The sequence below is a fragment of the Perca fluviatilis genome, chromosome 6 (genome assembly GCF_010015445.1).
Source record: "Perca fluviatilis chromosome 6, GENO_Pfluv_1.0, whole genome shotgun sequence".
Classification (NCBI taxonomy): domain Eukaryota; kingdom Metazoa; phylum Chordata; class Actinopteri; order Perciformes; family Percidae; genus Perca; species Perca fluviatilis.
In genome coordinates, this window is record NC_053117.1 from 1,699,425 (window position 1) to 1,721,282 (window position 21,858).

Consider the following 21,858-nt stretch of genomic DNA (forward strand, 5'->3'; position numbering starts at 1 on the left):
TGGCGTCACTTTGACAGCGAATAACTTTACATCTGAAGCGTTTAAAGACTCTATTTGTCTATTGTTTATTTCTAAAGAAACAAAACAACGTATAAAAGGCTCCATTACCTTGTGTCTCACATGTTATGGCTCCGTAGCAGACGCTTTTGTAAAAATAGGCTAACGATTGGGTCATAACCAAGCGATTTACTGTTGCACAGTAGAGGAATTACCGTATAGTACAGGAGAAGCTCGCAGGCAGTTTCAACTTACATTAGCTGTTTAGGTTTAATTACTAATGTTAACTAGCATTTTAGTTAGCAATAATTAGCCTGTGCCCATGTTATCTCCTTACATATACCTACACTCTCCATCTCTGTAAGATTGGGAATGATTGAGATTTACCTCGGCACAGCTACCAGAAGACTTTCAGACACGTTGCTCACGTCACATTTACGTTGTCTCTGTCAGTTTGAGGCTGCGCAGTAACGCTCAGCGCTCACCGGAAAAGTGCTTCTAATATCCTTCACTGGTCTCCGTCCAGAGCAACGGGCTCTGTTGGTCCATTTTATATATGTCAATGTCCGGATCCGGCAAACATTTAGCTATCTATGATTATTTGATTGCTAACGTTTGCTTAAAACGCAATTCAAGTGACAGCCTTTGTTGTGTTTGATTGCTAACTTGTAGCTAGCAGTGAACGAACTTTGTTATGTAGGTCCATTTTTATTGTATTGACATTACAGAAGTCAATCATTAGCAGGTTCTTGTAGGTTAATCTAGAATTGACATCAGGGATCATGCCGTGAAAATGTGATGCCTTACGCTAAATAATAAATTACTGCTATGTAATGTACCTATCTCTTTATTCTGTGGCTAACAGCAAAACAGATCTGCGTGAAGTCTCAAAGTGATGCATGCGCAACGTACATCTGCATTCGACTCACATCGGGTAGTGACAGTGTAAATGGCTGGTAGGGCAGTGTTTTCATTAGCAAGTCATCAGGACGCACCATTAAATATCTATTATTGAAAACACAATAATATTATACATGTGTTACGCTGATGACCTGGCAGCTAAGAGTGTTTGTTCTCTTTTAAAAGAGTTGCATCATGATTTACAGTTATACACCCTCCTGCACTTTTCAACAGAAATCCTGGTTAGTAACACAACAAGACTCACTCCATGTATTAAAGTGGCGGAAAGTAATTACGTGAATTTACTCTAGTATCATAATTTGGAAATACTTTTACGCTACTTTCTACTTTTACTCTACTACATTCCAAAGAGAAATATTTAGCTTTTTTACTCTGCAACATTTATATTCTACTTGCTTTTACATAATACATCTTTAAACACTAAACCAGTGGTTTTCGACATTTTTGGCTTGTGATCCCTTACAAACAGAATATCTGTCTAGTTAGGGCCTCTTGTCACATTTCAGATGTCTAGGAGTTGTAAGCATTTCCACCAAAGAGGGATTTCCACCCTCTAAACTTATTACATTTTAAAACTGTTTCAATCCCAAAGAGGTAAAATTATCCAATAGTTCGTAAAAAAGTAAATATTAGAGAAAAGTGGGGGGAAAAATGAATACACATTTAGCAGAACCTGATAGATTTTTTTTCTTTCTCACCCCATTAATCATTGAGGACCTCTCATTTATCTTATGACCCTTTGGAGGAGGCCCGGCCCCTAGGTTGAGAACCACTGCACCTGTAACTGCGTATAAAATAGGTCAACAACTACAGTGGTAACATTATGCATTACTATTGCAGTTTTTCTTGATTGTTTAAACACATTTCTTGAAATTATGCCTCCTTTTCTCAAAATTCTATCAAATATATCTTCTCACCCAATTCCTCAAACATCCTATCTTCAGGTCAAAATGAAGCTCTCCTCCTGCATGCCTGATCCACCCCTTGCACGCATCAACTAAAATGTCTATAGGCAGGCTTCATCCATAGCCTGGAGGAGGTGAACACAGTTCTCAGTCAAACACTTTACTGCCGAAAAAAAACTCCTCTATCAGGTTTAGAAAGGAAAAGTATGCAGCCAGAAAGATGTTCGAAAACCTCCTCCACCTCCTCCTCTTCCTTCACCTCCTCCTCCTCTCTGGTGTCCTTGCCTCCTTCCTTGATGTCTCTCTGGGTACATTGTTCCAAAACTGAATGAAGTGACTCTGGTCCTTTAATCTATCTATTGGAGGTTGTGATTGGTGTGTGATCAAATTTATAAATTGTCAATATTAAATGCTAGTGGTGTATGAGAAACGAAGGGATTTGTGTGTAGAGTTTTGCAGTGACAGTTCAACAAATCTGAATCGTGTCAAAACAGGGAAATAGTGTTTATAGTTTAGGGAAATGGGTATGCTTTTTGATAAATCAATCAAACTTTATTTCTATAGGGCATTTCATACAAGTTAATGTAACACAATGTGCTTCGTACAAAAGCGACTTTGTTCAATTAAACAAAAAAATATATATATACAAAACATGTATAGAACACAGGCACGCACACAGGTTTGTGGCACTATCTTTGTGGGGACACATCATTGACATAATGCATTCCCTAGCCCCTTACCCTAACCTTAACCATCACAACTAAATGCCTAACCTTAACCCTTACCCTTACCTTAACCATCACAACTAAATGCCTAACCTTAACCCTTACCCTCACCCTAACCATAACCTAATTCTATCCCTAATCCTAAAACCAAGTCTTAACCCTCAAACAGCCCTTTAAACTTGTGGGGTCCAGCATTTTGGCCCCACAAAGCTGTCAGGACCCCACAAGTATACTGGACTTTTTTTTCTTTTTTTGGACTCCACGAATATAGTTAAACAAGAACACACACACACACACACACACACACACAACACAAACTAAAGATTAACATAGAACAGCGACAAACTCAGTTATTCATAGACTTTTGTAAAAAGCAGGGTTTTTAGCCTGTTTTTAAAAGTGTTCAGAGTGGAAGCCTCTCTCAGTTCCACGGGCAGGATGTTCCATATCTTTGGGGCATGGACATAGAAAGCAGCCTCCCCAGCTCTTGAGTTACAGTGAGGGGTGGTTAAGAGACCGCTGCCTGTGGATCTGAGGGTTCTTGTTATCTAACGAGCATGTCTCTAATATACGGAGGTGCGAGAGCTTTATATAGTAGGAGCAGAATCTTAAAGTCAATTCTAGCCTTGACTTAGCCTGCTCAATTTTCATTTTCCTTCACTACTCCGTCTGGTTTTGCGGTATATTCTTGGGTTTTCTCTGGTCAAATATTTGGCGGTCCAATCAGCGAACAGAGGGAGTGGCTGAGAACGATGATGTTGAGGACGTGCGCTAAAAAGATGCGAGCGAAGCCATTCGGTCCGTTTAGCCAACTCTGCCGATTATCCAGAAGTTAAAGCCCGAGCAAGAACAATATTTGCTGAGTTGTGTTGGTGGCCATGATGTTGTGGCCCTCCTCCCCACGGGGTTTGGGAAAAGTTAGATTTTCCAGCTCGCGCTGTTAGTGGTGAAGGAGTTGGCTAAGGCTAACGCTAGCAATGCTAATGCTAAATATAAGCCGATAGTTGCTGCCGGTCTCCCCTAGGGTGACCAGATGTCCCGATTTGACCGGGACAGTCACGATTTTAAGTTGCTTGTCCCGAGTCCCGACAAAAGCATGTCGGGACGCTAAAATGTTCCGGTTTACACCAACCTAGGGCTGGGCGATATATCGAATATACTCGATATATCGCGGCTTGTAGTCCGTGCGATGTAGAAAATTACTATATCCTGAAACTCGGACATTTTTTTTTCCTTTGTTTTTTCCCCCTCTTGTCCTGTCCAGCATTGAAGCGCAAGCATAATGATTACCTTGATAACCTAAGTTAAGAAGCTTATTTTATTTTATTTTTGATGCTTGTTTGTACATTAACTTTTACATACTCGCGGACATTTAACTCCAAGCTTCTCACACTCTTTCTCGTCTTTCCCTCTCACAGAGAGACAAAACAAACGCACATAGTTACAAACGTCAGTCTGTCGCGCATGCAACGTCATACGCCCTCGACCAGCAGAAAGATAGCGGCAGCAGGTGCTAACGGTTACACATGGAGGAGGATGAATTAATAAAAAAAAGAAACAGCACAGGATCCATCGTCTGCCGGTGGTTTGGTTTCAAGAAGGAAGATGTTGAACAAACAACGGTGATATGCAAAATCTGTCGCTAAAGCATCGCTTCAAAATGTAGCAGTACATCAAATTTATATCACCATTTGAGAACCCACCCGCTAGAAAATGAAGAGTGCTTGAAACTCCGCACGACAACATCTCAGAGCGGTGCAATATCAAAGAAAGTGCCTAAGCAACCAGCACTCACGCAACTGAGTCTGGCCTCTTCTATTTCCAGATCAACGCCTTACGACAAAAACAGTCAAAAACAGAAGGAGATAACGTGTGCAGTAACCCACCACATCGCGAAAGACATGGCCCCGGTTAATGTTGTTGAAAAGCCCGGGTTCAGAAAGCTCATCAACACACTTGACCCAAGATATAATCTGCCGGGTCGCAAATATTTAGCAGAGAAAGCGCTGCCTGAGTTGTACATTAAAGTGAGGGAAGAGCTGGCCAGTCAGCTTGTAAATGTGACCCACTTCTCAACAACTGCCGACATATGGAGCAGCCGAACATGTGAGCCACCTCAGTTTGACGGTCCACTATATAGATAATTGAGGATCACACTGGCGGGATCATCGCACAAGGCCTGCAAGATGCTCTCATGTCATGGAATTTAAATGAAGCTCGTCAGGTGTGCATCACCACCGATAACGGCGCTAACATCGTCAAAGCTGTGAGCCTGAACCACAGGACACGTCTACAGTGTTTTGGCCATCGCCTGCATCTTGCAATTGGTGAGTGTTTTTACCACTGTGATAAAATAGTAATTATCTTTATTGATATATGAGAATAATGCTCAATCATCACTAAATTAATCACTTAATTATCTCATTAACTTTAACACTCTTGAGTGTTAATTTAACACTCATATTTTAACACTTTACACTCTTGAGTGTGGACTCATACACTCCCAGCCTCCAGGAGTGTTAATTTAACACCGCTCCATCTGAAAGCGGGTGATGGCGATTTACTACTAATCAAGGAACCGGCTTTACTGACGAGATGCGCCTAACAATATCGTGCGATATATCGCCCAGCCCTATGAGCAATGTTATAATAGCCTACTGCATGGTCATAACACAGAATTTAATGTTAACATATGTTTCCCATGCCAATAAAGCTGTATTGAATATTAGAGAGAGAGAGAGAGAGAATCCAGTGATTTTTTCAAAAAAGTACATACTGTACTATACTAGCTTAGGCACCTTAGAGTTACATGTTCTTTCTTTTTCTGCATTAGTGTGTCAGTAGACTGCTCTTTATTGTGCATTTTTTTATATTTTGAAACTTATATTTTTTGATAGCATCTTCACTTTTACGCAGTACTATATAAATAAATAATTACCAAGAATTAGTTTAGTGTTAGGCTGAGTGGATTTCTTCACAATTACTATACCCTTTTAAATTATTATAACATTTTAAATGTTTGTTTTCATTCTCAGAGAGAAGCATGAAGGACCCCCGTATTGACCGTGCTGTTGCTGTGTGCAAGAAGGTAGTGAGCAGCTTCTCTTTCAGTTGGAAGAGGAGGAGAGACCTGGCCAGCGCACGCAAGAGCTAAATCTCCCGGCACACCAGCTCATCAGTGAGTCTCCTACCAGGTGGGGATCCCGAGAGAAGATGATTGAGCGGGTACTGGAGCAGGAGCAAGCTATTTCTCAAGTCTTGGCTGCAGACAAGAAAACCCGGCATCTCGTTCTCACCTGGCAAGACCTGGAAGTTCTAGAGTCAGTGCACAAGGCTCTCAAACCTCTCCTGGAAATCACCAACGCTCCATCCGGTGAGAGCTATGTCACAGTGTCCTATGTCAAGCCTGTTCTCCATCTCTTCCAGTCCAGCCTCTTGGCACGTCAGGAGAATGACACCCCACTGACCCAGTCTATCAAAGCCTCCATCCTGGATTACCTGAGGGAGAAGTATTCTGATCCTTCCACTTTACGACCTGCTGGACATGGCAGGCTTAGTGGATCCCAGGTTCAAGATAACATACTGCACAGAAAAAAAGGTGGAGGCAATCAAGAGCAGAGCCATAACCGAGATGGAGGCAATGCTCTATGAGACTGATCAGGGCACAGCTGAGTTGGCTGCTTCACTGCCTCAAGATGCAACAACGGTATCACAGCCAGAAGAGCCACTAAGGAAGAAATCCCTGGGCAGCTTCTTTAAAACTGCAGCAACATCTTCCGCCACACTGTCGCAGAGAGAGCTTATTGAAAAAGAGTTGTCTGCCTACTTGCAGTCTGTTAATGTTGACAGTGAAGCAAATCCATTGCAGTGGTGGAACGACCATGAGGAAATGTTCCCAAACCTGAAAAATGTGGCAAAAAAATATCTGTGTGCCCACCACCAGTTCCCCATCGGAAAGGGTATTTAGTACCAGTGGTAACATAGTTACATGCCATCGAGCATCTCTCAAACCAGACGCCGTTGATAGGCTTGTGTTTTGGGCACAAAACCTCTAAACAACCTGGTATTCACTGGTTGTTGTTACAAAGGGACAACATAGTATGCACGAAATACAACTACATATTTTTTTACTTTTTATTTGTGCCATATATTTCATGCAGAAGAAACCAAAACTAAAGCTGCAAACTTTTCCATAATGGACCAGATTCACCTTTTGTGAATTGTTTTATGTTTAGGTATTGTGTTTGAAACCATAGGATTGTTTATTAAAAAACTAAAAGGAGGGTCCTTTTTATAAATACACTTTCTTTTCCAACATTTGATTTCCTATTATGCAGCTATTTTTTATTTTACTGATTTTGAAATTACCTGTGACATCCTGCACAAAAGCGCATTATATATATTTGTTTTAAATATCCTAGTGGCATTATGCACAACAGGTGCACTTAAATTTAGTGTTGTTTTGAAATGTCATCTTAATGACAACATGCACAAAAGGGCACTTTATTTGTTTTAAATTATTGTAGTGGCATTATGTACAAGAAGGGCACTTTAATTTTGTGTTTTGAAATGCCATGTGAGTTACAGCATGCACAAGCGTGCCCTAATGTCTTGTTTTGAAATGTTGTCTCTGACAACATTTTTGCACAAAACATGCACTTTCTGTTGACAATTTTATGTTTGTGCCACTCACTGTTTAATAAATACAATTATGTTAACTTTGACTTAGTTGTGATATCCCCTTTTTTGCATGAAAGTTTAAAATTAGCATATATTAATGCAGTATGAACAAGAATGTTTTAATGTAGACATATAGAATCATCATACTGGTGTGATTGTATGCATCAAAGTTTTAATTCAAGGCTAAGGCAAAATATCGAGATATATATCGCGTATCGTGACATGGCCTAAAAATATCGCGGTATTTATAAAAGGCCATATCGCCCAGCCCTACACCAACCACTATGAAATTGTCATGGTTAAACGGTTAAAATGCTGACAGCTAAACGGTTTAAAAGTGTGACTGTATTGTAGAGGATTCCAACAGCGGGACGTACAGCAGTATGCCGCTAAAGCTATGAGCTAAAAGACACAAACTAGCTAGCACTGGCTCACTGCTGTTGTCGGCAAAACAACACAGACGTGAATAAAGGTTGCGTTTATTTAAAACTGGTAAAACTCGTGGTGCATTCATAGTTATTGTAAAATACCCTTTTCTCATCTGTTTTTGTCATTTAACAGAAATTTACTGGTACAAGAAGTTATTGTTAAAAGTTATTGTTATTACATTTTTAATACATTTTTTAAATTCCCCCCTTTTTTTGTGACTCATAACCGTGAACCGATCCAACTGTGAGTTTTGTGATCTGTTGCACCCCTATACAAAACCATTCCAAATAATCAAATTGATATAAGGCAAAACAGGTTATTGAACTCATGTCAATTCCTGATGATTCATAACATATAAAGGAATTAAGTAATGCACAAATCATGAATTAATTCATGCATTAATTCATAATTCACGTACCCTTACCGTAAAGTGTTAACTTTAGTTCAAGCCTGTGGCAGCAGTTCCAAATAATTCTTTTAGTGCCATGCAATGAAAAATACCTTTTCACAAAGTTCAGTGGGTGCATTTTCCAAAAGAATGCTTTAATTCTGAAAAATAAAGTTGGTCCCCCACAAAACTCATGCAATGTCTTTTAATATTATTTCTTAGATATGTAGGCTACATACAAAGAAAATTCATGAATATTAACTGAGATACCCCATTATGTTGTGAGCAGTAGGCCTACGTGTGCTGTTGGTAAAATTGTGTCTAATCTGTCTGTGTCTATGTCTGGCACATGTTCACGTTAAAAAGCATGTGCGTGCAAGAGCACTACGGTCAAGCGCAAAGTGTCCCGGTTTTAGTTCCGGGAAATCTGGTCACCCTAGTCTCCCCTCTTGTTGCACATGCGCATGACATACGTCACGACCAAACATTAGTGATTGGTTATGGCAGATCCAGAGTGGCTCTGGGCAGAGCCCATAGTTTTAAACTTCAACAGAGTACCCACCTTCAAGGAAGTTAACACTTGTCAATGGAGAGTGGCCAGACTCTCTGTACAAATGAAATGTACGAGAGTCTGGTAGGACCAGGCTAGCCTTGACTGGGAGCCAGTGTAAAAGTCTAAGGACAGATGTAATGTGTTCAAACTTCTTTGTTCCAGTCAGAACACGTGCAAAAACTGTAACAATTTAATAATGTCCAATGAGATTATACATCAGTCACACAGGCCATTTTTTTCTGCAGAATGAGTACTTTTACTTTGATAAGTACAGTTTATGATAATACTTGTGTATTTTTACTGAAGTAAAATTATGAATGCAGGGCATTAACTTGTAATGTATTATTTTCACATTGTTGTACATGAAGTATCTAAATACGTCTTCCACCTCTGATAGCTGTTAGTCGACTAAGATTTCTTTGGTCGATTAGTCATGTTTAATGCTTTTTTTCATGCTGAATGACTTATTTCCAAGAAACTTATGAGTACTGTAATGGCGAAATTGCATTTAAGCATAATTCCTTATATTTTTATGTTTTATTTCTACTTTAATTCTCTTACAAATGCTGAAAGGGAGTTTATCTCATTTCCACATGTTGAAATCTGATTCATAAAGTCTGGACCATAATGTGAGCACTGTCTGTCTGAACAGATAGGGGGCTACAAGGTCACCCTAAAACTATCTCTAGTTTTCCCACGCCAGTTAAGATGTAACTGGGGGGGGTGAAAGTCGTACAGGGAGGAGGAGGCGAAATGGCTCCGAGATGTCTCTTGTGTTTTTTGATTGTCTTCATGTGTATCAGATTGCATGTAAAAACTGTAGCGTCATAATAAGCCAAGTGCGTATGTGCTGTCACTCTGAAGATGCATATAAGCCTGGTGTTCTGTTCACTCATTTGAGGAACTGACTCCACACTGGGCTGCGGCCTTTTGTGAAATCATGTTGCTCCTATATTTGCAAATATATCTTTAATAAAATACAAAAAACCTAACTTGGTTTAGTCTCCTTACTGTCTTATTTGTTTCACTTTACTAAACTCTCAAAACTTTACCCCTGCTGCAAAGGAAACTTCCACTACAGCACATCTCTAGTAAACACAAGATTTAAAGTTTTTGCATGATTCTTTGTGGAGAAACTCAGTTTTACAATCAACTAATCAATGAGTTGACAAAATTGAATGAGCAGCCCTAGATTTTTGACAGTTTTGTATTTCACTACCGTGGAAGTAGGGGTTAAAGTAGTTGAGGTTAAAGTAATCACTGCAGATGGAGCTGTGGTTGACAGCTGCACCAAGTGGGACATAGCGACATAGAAGCGCCAGAAACACCTTGACTTTCTATGATTTATCAGCCTCTCTCTCTCTGACCTCTCTCCTCTATCAGCCTGTCACTCTGTATCACTCTGCTGTCACTAGCTTTCACCCTCTTCCTTCTCTCTGCGTCTTTTCTCCTTACACGGCCCAAAGTGATTTCCAAGGCGATGTTTGCTGGCCTTCTGTTATTAATAAAGACTTGGAGCTCCAGCTCCAGCCTTGGCTGGTGGCGGAGGCCTCAGGGCACCCAGGGAACGGCGTGCGCACAAAGCTCGGCCAGATCTCCGAGTGCATTTTAACACTCACCCAGTAACTTTCAGGTTCTTGCACCTCTCCTCAGATATCAACTGGAAAACACACGCTGGATGTACCACAAACAGACAGTTGCTAGAGAGGAAGCGTGGCCAAACAGCACTCCTTATATGTGTGATGGTCTGTTAGACAATCTATATTTAGCTTGTGTCTGGTGCATATGATGGTTTGATAATGATGGATTGTTTCCCAAGAACAAGGGTTTACATTATGTGCTTAATGTGGATAATTAGTCTTCCTTCATTGCACAGGAACATTAAAGGGTCAGTGATTGTAGAGAGCAAATACAAGATAGGCTTACAGTGCGCCAATGGCAGTTAGTCTTTCATCCATCTGCTTTCATTTACACCCAACAAGCAATGTGAGTTATTAAAGCCCACAGGGGAGCAGTAAATTCACCCACGGGGGTTGCTTGCAGCTCGTCAAAGCTGGACGCCGGCTTGTGATGACAGGGTGCATTTACGGCGCTCCCATGGTTCTTGGACCCATTGTGCTGCCTACTCTAATGGGCCAGATGCATATCCATCCATTGCATTCATCTCAAGGGTCACAATAAGTGATGACTAAAGAGCTGCATGTGCGAAACAGACAGAATGAGAGCAACAATTTGGTTACACAGTGAAGTCAACGTATTGTGCTATGCTTTTCAATATGAATCACTGAGCCTATGGGCCAGGAAACAGACAGCCTGAGTGTCAGTTTCACTCTCTCTCTCACTTTTTCCAGAAGGAAATAGTGCAGACACAGTCCGTCTAATCATACACTTATTCAGTCTGAGAGTCAAGGCTTGTGGAATGAGAAGAGGTGTGCAGTCTCTCGGTATACACCCAACCAGCCAATGAAAGTGTTGTTTTCTTCAGATGACAGATTGAGGAGGGTAGTGGTTTGACCTGAAACCAGGGCCAAGCCCCAATTACTGCATTCTTGCACTGTAGCCATTAGCTCACTGTCTCCGGGGACTCCAAATCTCATATTAAGGAATGACACGGAAAAAGTGAGTTATAATCAAATAAGAATCTTGAAGACAGCAGGGATTTTAGCTCAGTGTAATAATCACCTTTGCTGAGTGTCGATCAGCGTCTTGTCTGTCCTTTAGTATGATGTCAGACCTCTTTAGGTGTTTTATTGGCATTTAAGCAACAACAAAGTGTCTTTATTTTAAGCAGAATTTGTAGGGTTTTAATCCTCTTTATTTAATGGTTTAAACTTTGTTTACTGGGTTTTGTACAAACATACAATTGTCATCAGAGCATTTATCAAAAATAATAATGAGGTTTATTCCTCTTCAGAGGGATTAAAAAAAAGCAAAATACACAGCATTTTCTACCCTTACTCTATCTAATATATCAAGATCTGATACCTCTTTTGAGCACATGCATGGAAAGAGAGCCAAAGATCACAAAGGAAAGAATGCTGCTGATTTGTGTCTGAAATATTCCACGTCGCTTCTTGATCAAAGCACATTTTCCGAACAGTTTTGCTGGAGTTTTGCTTGTAATTTAATGAGCCAGTACAATCCAAAAGCAAACGTTTTCCTGTGGCACATACTCACAATTAAGAGATCTCAATTTTCTTTTCTTTTTCAGACTAAAGAACAGCAAGAGCAAGTCCTAAATCAGAGCAATAAAGTCTTCCTCTACTGTGCTTTCTTGGACTACAGGTGGGTCTGTGTTCGTGATTTAGATGCAGCATGTCTCAATTATTCATTCAGATGTAGAGCCAAAGGGATTTTATATCTTGATTGTCAACTCATTGCATGCTCTTTGCTTAAGTCTAAAGGCTTTAAATTCTAAGAAATTACCAATGATTTGGAATAGGTGTACTTCCCTTTTCCCTATTCAAATGAAAAACAGCATCATGGGTTACATGTGTTCCTGTTTCAGTTTGTTGTATCTTGAGCAACAGCCCTCTGTTGAAAAAAAATGTTGATCTGAAAAATGGAGCCAAAACACTATTAAGAAAGCATAAATCATTTTAAAAAGGGAGTGTGTTTATGTTTGATTTCAAAGGCTTCCTCTCCTTACTCCCCTTTGCCCTGAAGCTCAAGAAAAATGTGAATTATTGGATTGCCCTGTCAGATTGCCCTGGTAAATTTGGCCCTGGTAAATTTGGCAAAAAATTGTGTGCTTCCCTTAATAGATCATGTTGAGTGCTCATTACCAGCAGTGTCCCTATAAAAACCTCTGAGTATATTGTATCTGTAAATAATACCTAATTGTCATCCTTTTCAGTTCAAAAGAGGGAGTATGGTCCAACGAAGGTTGTGTACGCTCAGATGGAAACATGACATACTCTGTGTGTTTGTGCAACCACCTTACCAACTTTGCCATACTTATGCAAGTGGTTCCCTTAAAGGTAGGATATTTAGCTACTTTTTAAAGCAGCTCCATTTATTTTCTTGCATATTAACCTTCTCAGAAGGAAAGACGGCACCGGCGCGCCCAAACGATATTTGGCAAAACTCCCACTCAAAAAGCGACATTACAAACTTTCATTTCAGACATTTATTCACTATTTTAATCACATATAACCTAAGACTTTGGTAAATTCATTTCAAGCACAACACACCATAAGTTAAGGTTTGTTTTCAAAATAGATTTGAGGAATTTCAAAAAGCAAACATCAATGTTTCAGCTTTAGGGCCAAATTATCCATTTACACATTGCTCTAGAAAAACATTGGGCGTCACTATCTGGAAAGCTTAGTTTGTCCTAACAATTTGATATGAAACATGGGGATTAGTTGTATGGGAATACCTTAAAAAAAGGTCAGTTTAAGAAGATATGTAAAAATGCCCTTAGACCTCAGAGGGTTAACAATGCATCACATCAGGCAGCGGTTGTCAGTGAAAAAAAAAAGCTTTGATGAACTGACAGCAGACAGGCAAAGTTAGCAAGTAGCCGGTGAACATAGTGGAGCATTTGTCAATCCAAACTAACCCTTTAAAACACCAAAATCACACAATAGCACAAACTAACTAACCGATAGAGGCAGCGGTAGATCACCAACTCCCGTGTCCAGTTCTTACAATACATCCATGGACCTGGTATTTTGCACACCAGCTCATTGTTAAAACTGTCACGGCTTACACTTGAATAGAATGGAGCCATTGTTATTGTTATTAGTAACACCTGTGCTTTTCCTGCTATGACGTATGAATCTGTTGGTAGGTAACAGTAAACTTCCCACTACTATTTAGAGGAAAGTGTATTGCTCTACCCCAGCCATATTCAAAAGTGGGTGGCTTCCTCTGTGTCTTTGTCACAAATAAGTACATTTGTAGGAACATAATTGGAGAGGAAGCACCGGTTAACCACACAGTAAACCACCAACCCGAAGCCCCCACTTCAGTCTTTTGGACAGTTTATCGTTCCTCCCTGTAGGGCAGTTGTAAGCAGACCTACACAGTCACAATGTCAGTTTCGCTGGTGGTTTTATGGTTCTAAGTACTTCGGACAACCATGATTAAGTGTGGTATTTTTGGGTTGTTGCACAGGTCAGTGGTCCGTTTCTCAAGGACTACACTCTCTCAAGAGAACTGTCCCTTTGAACCATTCTCCAAAAACTGTCCTCTTAAAACATCTGGGGTGATTCTCATTCTCTTCTCTGAACACAGTCCTGCACAGTATTTTAGAGAAGAAAACAAAAATCCCAATTTCTTTATTGTTTGTTTTTTTCAAGTTAGTGACAGTCACATAAACAATGTATTGTACAGATAAGTGATAACTAAAGGAGCTTTAAACCCATATACTGGACCTTCATCACACCTGTCTAACAGGTCCCTATAGCCCACCGACAAAAACAAACAAAAACCCAGCACTCATACTCGCACACACACACCAGAACAGTATTTGAGATTTTTTTACATTATCTGCATGTGGAGCAATTTGGAATGCCAAACGTGTGTGCATTGTCACCACAGTCTAACTCTTTGTTATCCAAGAATGTGTGCCATGAGAGTATGGTCAGCATCCACTATGGCTTCTTTAAATAGAAAATAGGACTTCTTATTGCAGCTGAGTGGGCCAACGTTGTATTTAAGGAGCAGAAGTCTATTTGATGCTATACTTTCCCTTAGCCAGTCTCTAATTAGTGGGTTGCCTCATCCCTCAGCTGCGAGGGAACATCCCACATATCCCTTTTTCTGGAAGGCTGAGACTCCTCTGCCCTCGTAATGACAAGGCACATGTGAAGACAGTTAATGGAGAATCAAACCCGACCTCTCAAAATAGCCTGAACTCCAAAACAACATCAATGGATGAGGCCGTACGCCATGGATATGTGCATATGAAGAAACACAGTCTGTCACTCTTTTTTTTTTTTAAGATTATTTTTTGGGCTTTTCCGCCTTTAATTGATAGGACAGCTAAGTGAGAAGGGGAGAGATGGGGAAGACATGCAGGAAATCGTCGGATCAGGTCAGACTCAAACCCTGGACCTCTGCGTCAAGGCATAAACCTCTAAGTATACGTGTGCCTGCTCTACCACTGAGCCAACCCGGCCACACTGTCCATCACTCTTAAGCTTCTTGGACAATATAAGTTTGCGTTTCCCAAAATCATAACAAAAAAAGTAATTGACTGCACATTTACGGTAAAAAAAACATACATCAAAAACTGTCATAGCATCATGTAAAATAAAAAAAAAACATAATTGTGTGAATACTTTTTTTTCAACTATAAACGTTTGGATTCCATCTTTGTTTTATTCTTTACACAAGAGGATTTAAACAGTTTTGCTAAAGCTTTATGACAGTGTGCCCGGTCTTGGAGAGTAGTCTGCCTGAGAAATACTAATGAGAGTCAGTATTGTGTTGATCATCATAAAGTACACAAGGACAGAGCCTTATAATTTCCTGGCTAATGATACAGGCTATATAAAACAGGCTTAACTAGCTTTTCTAGCATCCTTGACACAATGTACCGACCCACCATGTCGGCAAAATAATAATGTTTTTACATGTTGTCTTGTCCGTTGTTGATGGTGATGTGTCTCTGTACACAGCTCACTACTGGCCACAGGGTGGCACTATCAACCATCGGTTATGTCGGCTGCTCAATCTCCATCTTCTGTCTTGCCATCACTCTGGTCACTTTTGCAGTTCTGTCGTGAGTATCGTCACTTTAACAACCTTTACTGCACATCTGTATTTAAAACATTTACCTTTTTATATAAGTTGTATTAACAAAATGACCAAAGTACTAGAACAAGTTAATGTGATGATGTGCTGCTGCTGCTCTGCAGGTCAGTGAGTACCATTCGTAACCAACGCTACCACATCCATGCCAACCTGTCCTTCGCCATCCTGGTGGCTGAGATCTTACTGCTCATCAGCGCTCGCTTCGACCCGGGCACGGTACATCCACAGTACACATAATGTTGTTGATGATGATTATAATGTTAATAATGATAGATAGATAGATAGATAGATAGATAGATAGATAGATAGATAGATAGATAGATAGATTTCTATTGATCCCAAAATGGGAAATTACGGTGCTACAGCAGCAAAATATCAGACACACAGCGCACATACAGAATATACATGAAATAATAAATAGGGTAGAATACAAGAACAAATGTTCAAAAAATGAAGATAAAATATAGTGGAGAATTTACATACATACATATACAAGTTGGGAACAAAAATCTACAACTACTTTAAGGTGCTGTAGGTAGGATTGCGAAGATCCAGGACTCTAAAAGATTTGAACATCGACAACTTCTCAGTCCCAAAACATTCTCCAAAGCCCCTCCCCCCACAAGGGAGAATGAATGCGTGTGCATGAGCAGTGATTGACACGCAGTTAGACACCCCCCCTGGCCCTGATTGGTGCATCTGAACAGGGAGCTGTGGATTTTTGCAAATCCTACTACAGGCTGTAGGTGGTGCCAGAGGAGCCAGATTTTTTGTTTTAAATGACCTGCTTCAGGAGTTCTACTGGAACATAGGGTCAGTTTTAGCAAATATGACAGAAAGTTAGTTTTATAAGGTTTACCTGCTGAACCTTTAAATAGTATTTATAAAGATGTAAGTAAAACCTATGTTTGTGCAAGTTGTGCAGAATTGTGATGTATATGAATCGTATCAGTGATGAAGTGTCAAAAAGTTGTATTGCCTGTGCTAGGAATGACTTTCAGTAGTGGTCGGTGCGACATCGAAGCTGTCGGAGCCTCTTAGAGAAAGTGCTCTGCTTTCGACCAGTGTGTGTGTGGGGGGGGGGAGGGCAGTCGGGGTTATCCGTGATGGATAACAGCTTGTTCAGTAACCTCCACTCCATCACAGCTTCAAATGTCTCCTGTTTGCAGCCAATAACGGTGCCAGCCTTCCTGTCAGTTTGTTGAAGACAATAAATAAACAAATGTGATGATGATGATGAGGATGATGATGATGATGAGTGTTAAAATGAATGATGATTATTGTGGTGAGGATGGTGGGATTAGTGCCTTGTCATTTATTCTAATAATATTCATTAGAATAACAACGAGAGATTGTGTAACACTAAGTGAAATACAGTGTAAAGTGTAAAATGTGGTTAAGTTAAAGAACCACTAAATGATTAAAATCTAAAATGAAAGGTAATACATCTAAAATTAAAATCAATGCCTTTTAAAAATAATAATGCATACATACAAAATAATGGAGTGAATGTTTTGATGGTAAAAGGCCTTGTCCCCTGTCCCAGCTGCCTTGCAAAGTCATGGCTGTCCTGCTTCACTTCTTCTTTCTGAGCGCCTTCGCCTGGATGCTGGTGGAGGGCCTCCACCTCTACAGTATGGTGGTCAAGGTGTTTGGCTCTGAGGGCAGCAAGCACTTCTACTACTATGGCATTGGCTGGGGTAGGTCTGCTCGGCACTCTTTAATTACTACTATTAGATGGAAAACACAGGTGATATATCTGCCATATTGGCTTCAGAATATAACAAAGATACCTGTCTTGTTCCTTGTGTGTCATTTTCTTGTTTGTGTTCAAGAATGCACTGTCATCCTAATGTATTGTCCCTAATTTCACTCATTGTTCCTGCCTCTACCTAATGCCAGGCCATTACTATAAATATGATTTGGACATTTTTTTTTCAAGTGACCTCACTGGTCAAACGTCCCTTACGAAAAGTAAGCGACTCTGACCCTGTTGAATAAATCTGCTTGGAGTTGCATTCCAGCATAACAATTGCCTCCTCTGATCTGAGTGAACTGGAGTTTGATGGACAGATAAAAGGAATCTGGGACATTCGTATACTGTCTGTGGCTGCTGGGGAATGCAGAGTCTCTCCTTCACATGCTGAACCCATTAGTGGAAAAATGATCCCTTTTTTATTACTTCCTTTCTTCAGTCCAGAGTGATTTTTCATTTTGTGTGGCCAGCTATGAATTATATATGCTGGAGACTTGTCTGACAGTTAGAAGTATAGCTGTTATACATAAAAAGTAAATACTCGATTTCTAATTAATTGCGGCTGCTATCAGCTGTGTTGAAGGCTGTTGACTACTTTTTCTTTCAATTCCTCCTTCAAAGTAAAGGTTTCCTTGTAGTATAGCAGTATATATATATATATATATATATATATATATATATATATATATATATATATATTTTTTTTAGGGAAATTAGCAATTATTTGCACAGCAGAGAAATTAATCCACCACTGGGTTTACCTGTTTGCAAAGACAGGTGCTACAATGGCTGGAGTTTACCTTGTTGGACAATATAATGAGTGTCACAAGGTTTAAAAGGGCCACAAGGCTGTTTGCTAAAATGAACTGAGGCATACTTCCCGATGACACTGAGTTAAAATACCGCGGGAATTATGTTGTAATCACTTTTCGGCCTCGATGTGTCATAATGTACTGTACTGTCTTGGTGAAAGTCTTTTAGGTCTATTAGGTGGTTTTGAGGTGAATCCTAAATATTCATCACATTTCTGCCCCCAGGGCCCCATAGCATGTGAATCCAGTCATGGGTACTGTGTGACATCTTTAGTGAATGTGTAACGTGTGTTTCTTGTTCTCTCATCAGGCTCTCCATTGGTAATATGCGTGGTATCCATGACATCAGCTCTGAACAGTTATGGCGAGGTTGACAAGTAAGTATGACCTAGGGCTGGGCAATATATATTGATATTATATTGACATCAATATATGAAGCTAGATATCGTCTTACATTTTGGATATCGTGACATGACACTAATAAGTGTTGTCATTTCCTGGTTATAAAGGCTGCGTCACAGTAAAGTGATGTCATTTTCTGAACTTACCAGACTTTCTAGCTGTTTAAGTCTTTGCTTTTACCAACTTAGTCATTGTATCCACATTATTGGTGATTATTTATCAAAACTAAAATATATTGTATTTAAAAAAAAAAAAATTCAATATCGCCCAGTTCTAGTATGACCTGCACTTTGAAAAAATGAAATCCTGTGATTTATATGAAATTCATGTTATTCCCTCAAAGCTCGGTGGTATTGCATAAGAATGACATCACGTGTGGAAGAAATTGGAACTATCCAATGTGTTTAATGTCATTCAAAAGCTTTTCGTTCAACAGTAACTACACATGTCATTCCAGATTTACATCGCAGCATTATAGCATTTTGTTCTTTTTTACCCTTGCCCCCTGTCCTTGCTTTCTCAGCTGTTGGCTGTCACTGACGAATGGAGCCATCTGGGCATTTGTGGCACCGGCTCTTTTTGTCATTGTGGTGAGACAACAAATTAGCATTTGTCATTTTTTACAGTTCCCAATTTGCTGCATAATTTGATCTACAATTGAATCTATATATTTATTGTAGACGTATGTTCTATTCGAGGAGGAAAGAAACCAAATAATATCTCCTGTGCCCGTGTTAAATGTATTTCACATCTTTTCTGATTTCCAGGTGAACATTGGCATTCTGATATCCGTGACCAGGATCATATCTCGAATCAGCGGAGAGAGCTACAAGGTTCATGGAGACGCCAACGCAGTCAAGTGAGTTTATTTGTTTTCACGATCAGACGACAGTGCTTATTGTTCTCTTATTAAAAGCTTATCATTTAAACATGGTTGTCTCTTGCTTTGTTTCTAGGCTGACTGTGAAGGCGGTGGCTGTGCTCCTGCCTATACTCGGCATTTCCTGGATCTTTGGCGTTCTCGCTGTCAACACACACTCTTTGCCATTCCTGTATATTTTTGCTGTATTCAACTCGTTACAAGTAAGTTCTCACTACGGGACTTTTTCTTTTCCAAAATGTTTGCAGCCATTTGTGAAAGTGATGCTAAAGTTGAATTTTTTTCCTTTTTCTTTAGGGGTTCTTTGTCTTCTTGTTTCACTGTCTTCTCAACTCTGAGGTATGGTGCTAAACACATTAGATGTGTGTTTTAATGTTTTGATTTGTCACGTCTTGTGGGAGAAAATTGTACACATGCTAAAGCATCAATTAATGTTATCTATTCAATTAGCAGGGAAGGGAAGGGAAGGGACGATGTTCTCTGCTGCTGCCCCAATTTCTGATTTAGAGTGATAAGAGGTATTCGGCCTGACATTTGTCACCATTGTCTGGTATGGCTGTGCATCTTTCTGTAGGTCAGAGCTGCTTTCAAACACAAAACCAAGGTGTGGTCTCTTACCAGCAGTTCCATCCGAAACATCAATGTGAAGCCGTTCAACTCTGACATTGTGAGTGCTGCTGGTGTTAAAAGATTTGCTCAAACAATAATGAGCTGCTCAACTCTTAACTGCCTGAGTCTAACATTTTACTTCCCATCCTCTAGATGAATGGAAACAAGGAGGGTGTGACTCCCACCAAGATGAACACATGGGACAAAAGCAGCAACTCGGCTAATCGTATCGACCTCTCCGCCGTGTAGAACCATTTCTGTCCGTGACAGGAGAGCAGTCTGAAGCTCACTAGTGTAGAATGACAAACACTGGCCAGAGTATTCTCCCACTATGTTATGTAATGAATCAGACACTCATCTGCTCAAGTGAAAGTGATACTGTACCAATGGAGGTGTTGTGTAGCTGAATAATAGCTTCACCTTTTAAAGACAAACAGACTCTAAGGACTGTGCCTTATTATTATCTCATAAAAACATATTGTGTTCCCAAAAACGAGAGCAGAGATTTCTGAGGACGTCAGTGTGAGTCTTGACATCCAGGAGTGTAGTTCAGGGTCTAGCATCAATGCTCTGTGTGGTGGAGCTCCTAGATTCCATCTGACATCTGTATATTGCAGTTGATTTAGTAATTAGTGAGAGTTTATTTAACTGATGCTTATTTGCTTTCTTGCTGAAAGTTAGATGAAAAGACTGACACCACTTTCATGTCTGTTTAGTCAATATGAAGCCACCGCCAGCAGCTGGTTAGAAAGAAATACCAAGGAAAGCTGTATATTTTCCTTAGATATAGTGTTTGATTTATGCCTTAAAGCTATAGTGTGTAGTTTCTGCCGCCCCCATGAGGAATTCTAAGTAATGACAACAAAACTGTCGGCGCGTCCACATGATACAAGCCTACCGTGACCGCACCACCACAAAGGACTATAAATGAGCTTATTTTTTCCTGAATTATCTTCTCCAAGATTCACCTGATTTATACAGCTTTAATCCAACGTTGGGGACACAACAACTGCATGATAACAATGGCTGAAGCAGCAGTGAATTGGACCCTATGTAAATCTGATATAATGTATTTATTTATTTTGTGATTCTGAGTTCTCTATCATGTCTTCTGCAAAGTGTCACAGCTCAACAATCAGTATGTTCTCATGTTAAATTGTATGTCTATTTGTATGTTTTCCCTTTCAAAATGAACTGGTATATTTGCAGTACCTCACGTCTTAGTAAGCTGCAGTTTGTTATGCTTTTTGAGGAATCGTGAATACTGGCTGTGTTTTGGACACAATTCTGTGAAGTTTATGTTGTCTTTAGCTATTTCTGTTGCAAATTTATTTCCAATTTTCTTAAATTTTTTTTGTACAATGAAATATGTTCTACAGCAGAGGGACTTTACAAGGTTATTGCTTTTATTTCTTAAAATACTGTGAGAATAGAGGGAGATGACATCATTTATAATGTCATTGATCTTACACTGTACCAACATTAGGTTTCCTTTACTGTTAGTCACTCTGCGCTCACTTTTCATGTCAAATCTAAAGTTAGATATTTCAATATGCTTGTATGGCCTTTAATGATTGTTGTCTTATGGTACTATGGTTTGTGCTTCCAGTTATCTTTATTATAAAATCGTTTATGACAACAAATCAGCGTCATTTTTCTGTCTTTATTACATGATTTTAAACATCACGTTCACATTTGTATTATTTAACACTTCACTGTTTGGTGGATACACAAATACACAGAATACAATACTTTGAAAATAAAGCAACAGAAGGAATAAGATAGATTGTGTGTGTGTGTGTGTGTGTGTGTGTGTGTGTTTGTAACTGTGATTTACATGATTATTAATCAGTTTTTGCTAAGGATGGCTTTGAAGAATACCCAAACCTGAAAGATGCTGTCAGTGTGACTGATATGGAGCCATCCTGCATTATGCAAACAACTAGATGAGAGAAGTGTTAAAGGAAAGGTTCACAATTTCTCATGTCTGTCGTCAAACAGTTAGGTATATGTACATTGAAACAAGTTGCTTGCTG

General features: G+C 39.7%; 1 protein-coding gene across 3 annotated transcripts in view; it reads left to right on the forward strand.

Moving 5' to 3' along the window:
* The window catches only part of adgrd1 (adhesion G protein-coupled receptor D1), a 40,813-nt gene extending 19,344 nt beyond the window's left edge, over positions 1–21,469 (forward strand). For all 3 annotated transcript variants that reach the window (XM_039803416.1, XM_039803417.1, XM_039803419.1), the window contains 12 exons: positions 11,810–11,883; positions 12,455–12,578; positions 15,228–15,331; positions 15,468–15,579; positions 16,910–17,063; positions 18,242–18,308; positions 18,857–18,923; positions 19,101–19,192; positions 19,290–19,416; positions 19,511–19,552; positions 19,788–19,880; positions 19,976–21,469. In XM_039803416.1, the coding sequence (XP_039659350.1) occupies positions 11,810–11,883; positions 12,455–12,578; positions 15,228–15,331; positions 15,468–15,579; positions 16,910–17,063; positions 18,242–18,308; positions 18,857–18,923; positions 19,101–19,192; positions 19,290–19,416; positions 19,511–19,552; positions 19,788–19,880; positions 19,976–20,071 (1,152 nt within the window). In that variant the 3' untranslated portion in view covers positions 20,072–21,469. The remainder of the gene's footprint in view (positions 1–11,809; positions 11,884–12,454; positions 12,579–15,227; positions 15,332–15,467; positions 15,580–16,909; positions 17,064–18,241; positions 18,309–18,856; positions 18,924–19,100; positions 19,193–19,289; positions 19,417–19,510; positions 19,553–19,787; positions 19,881–19,975) is intronic.
* The last annotated feature ends 389 nt before the right edge of the window (positions 21,470–21,858 follow it).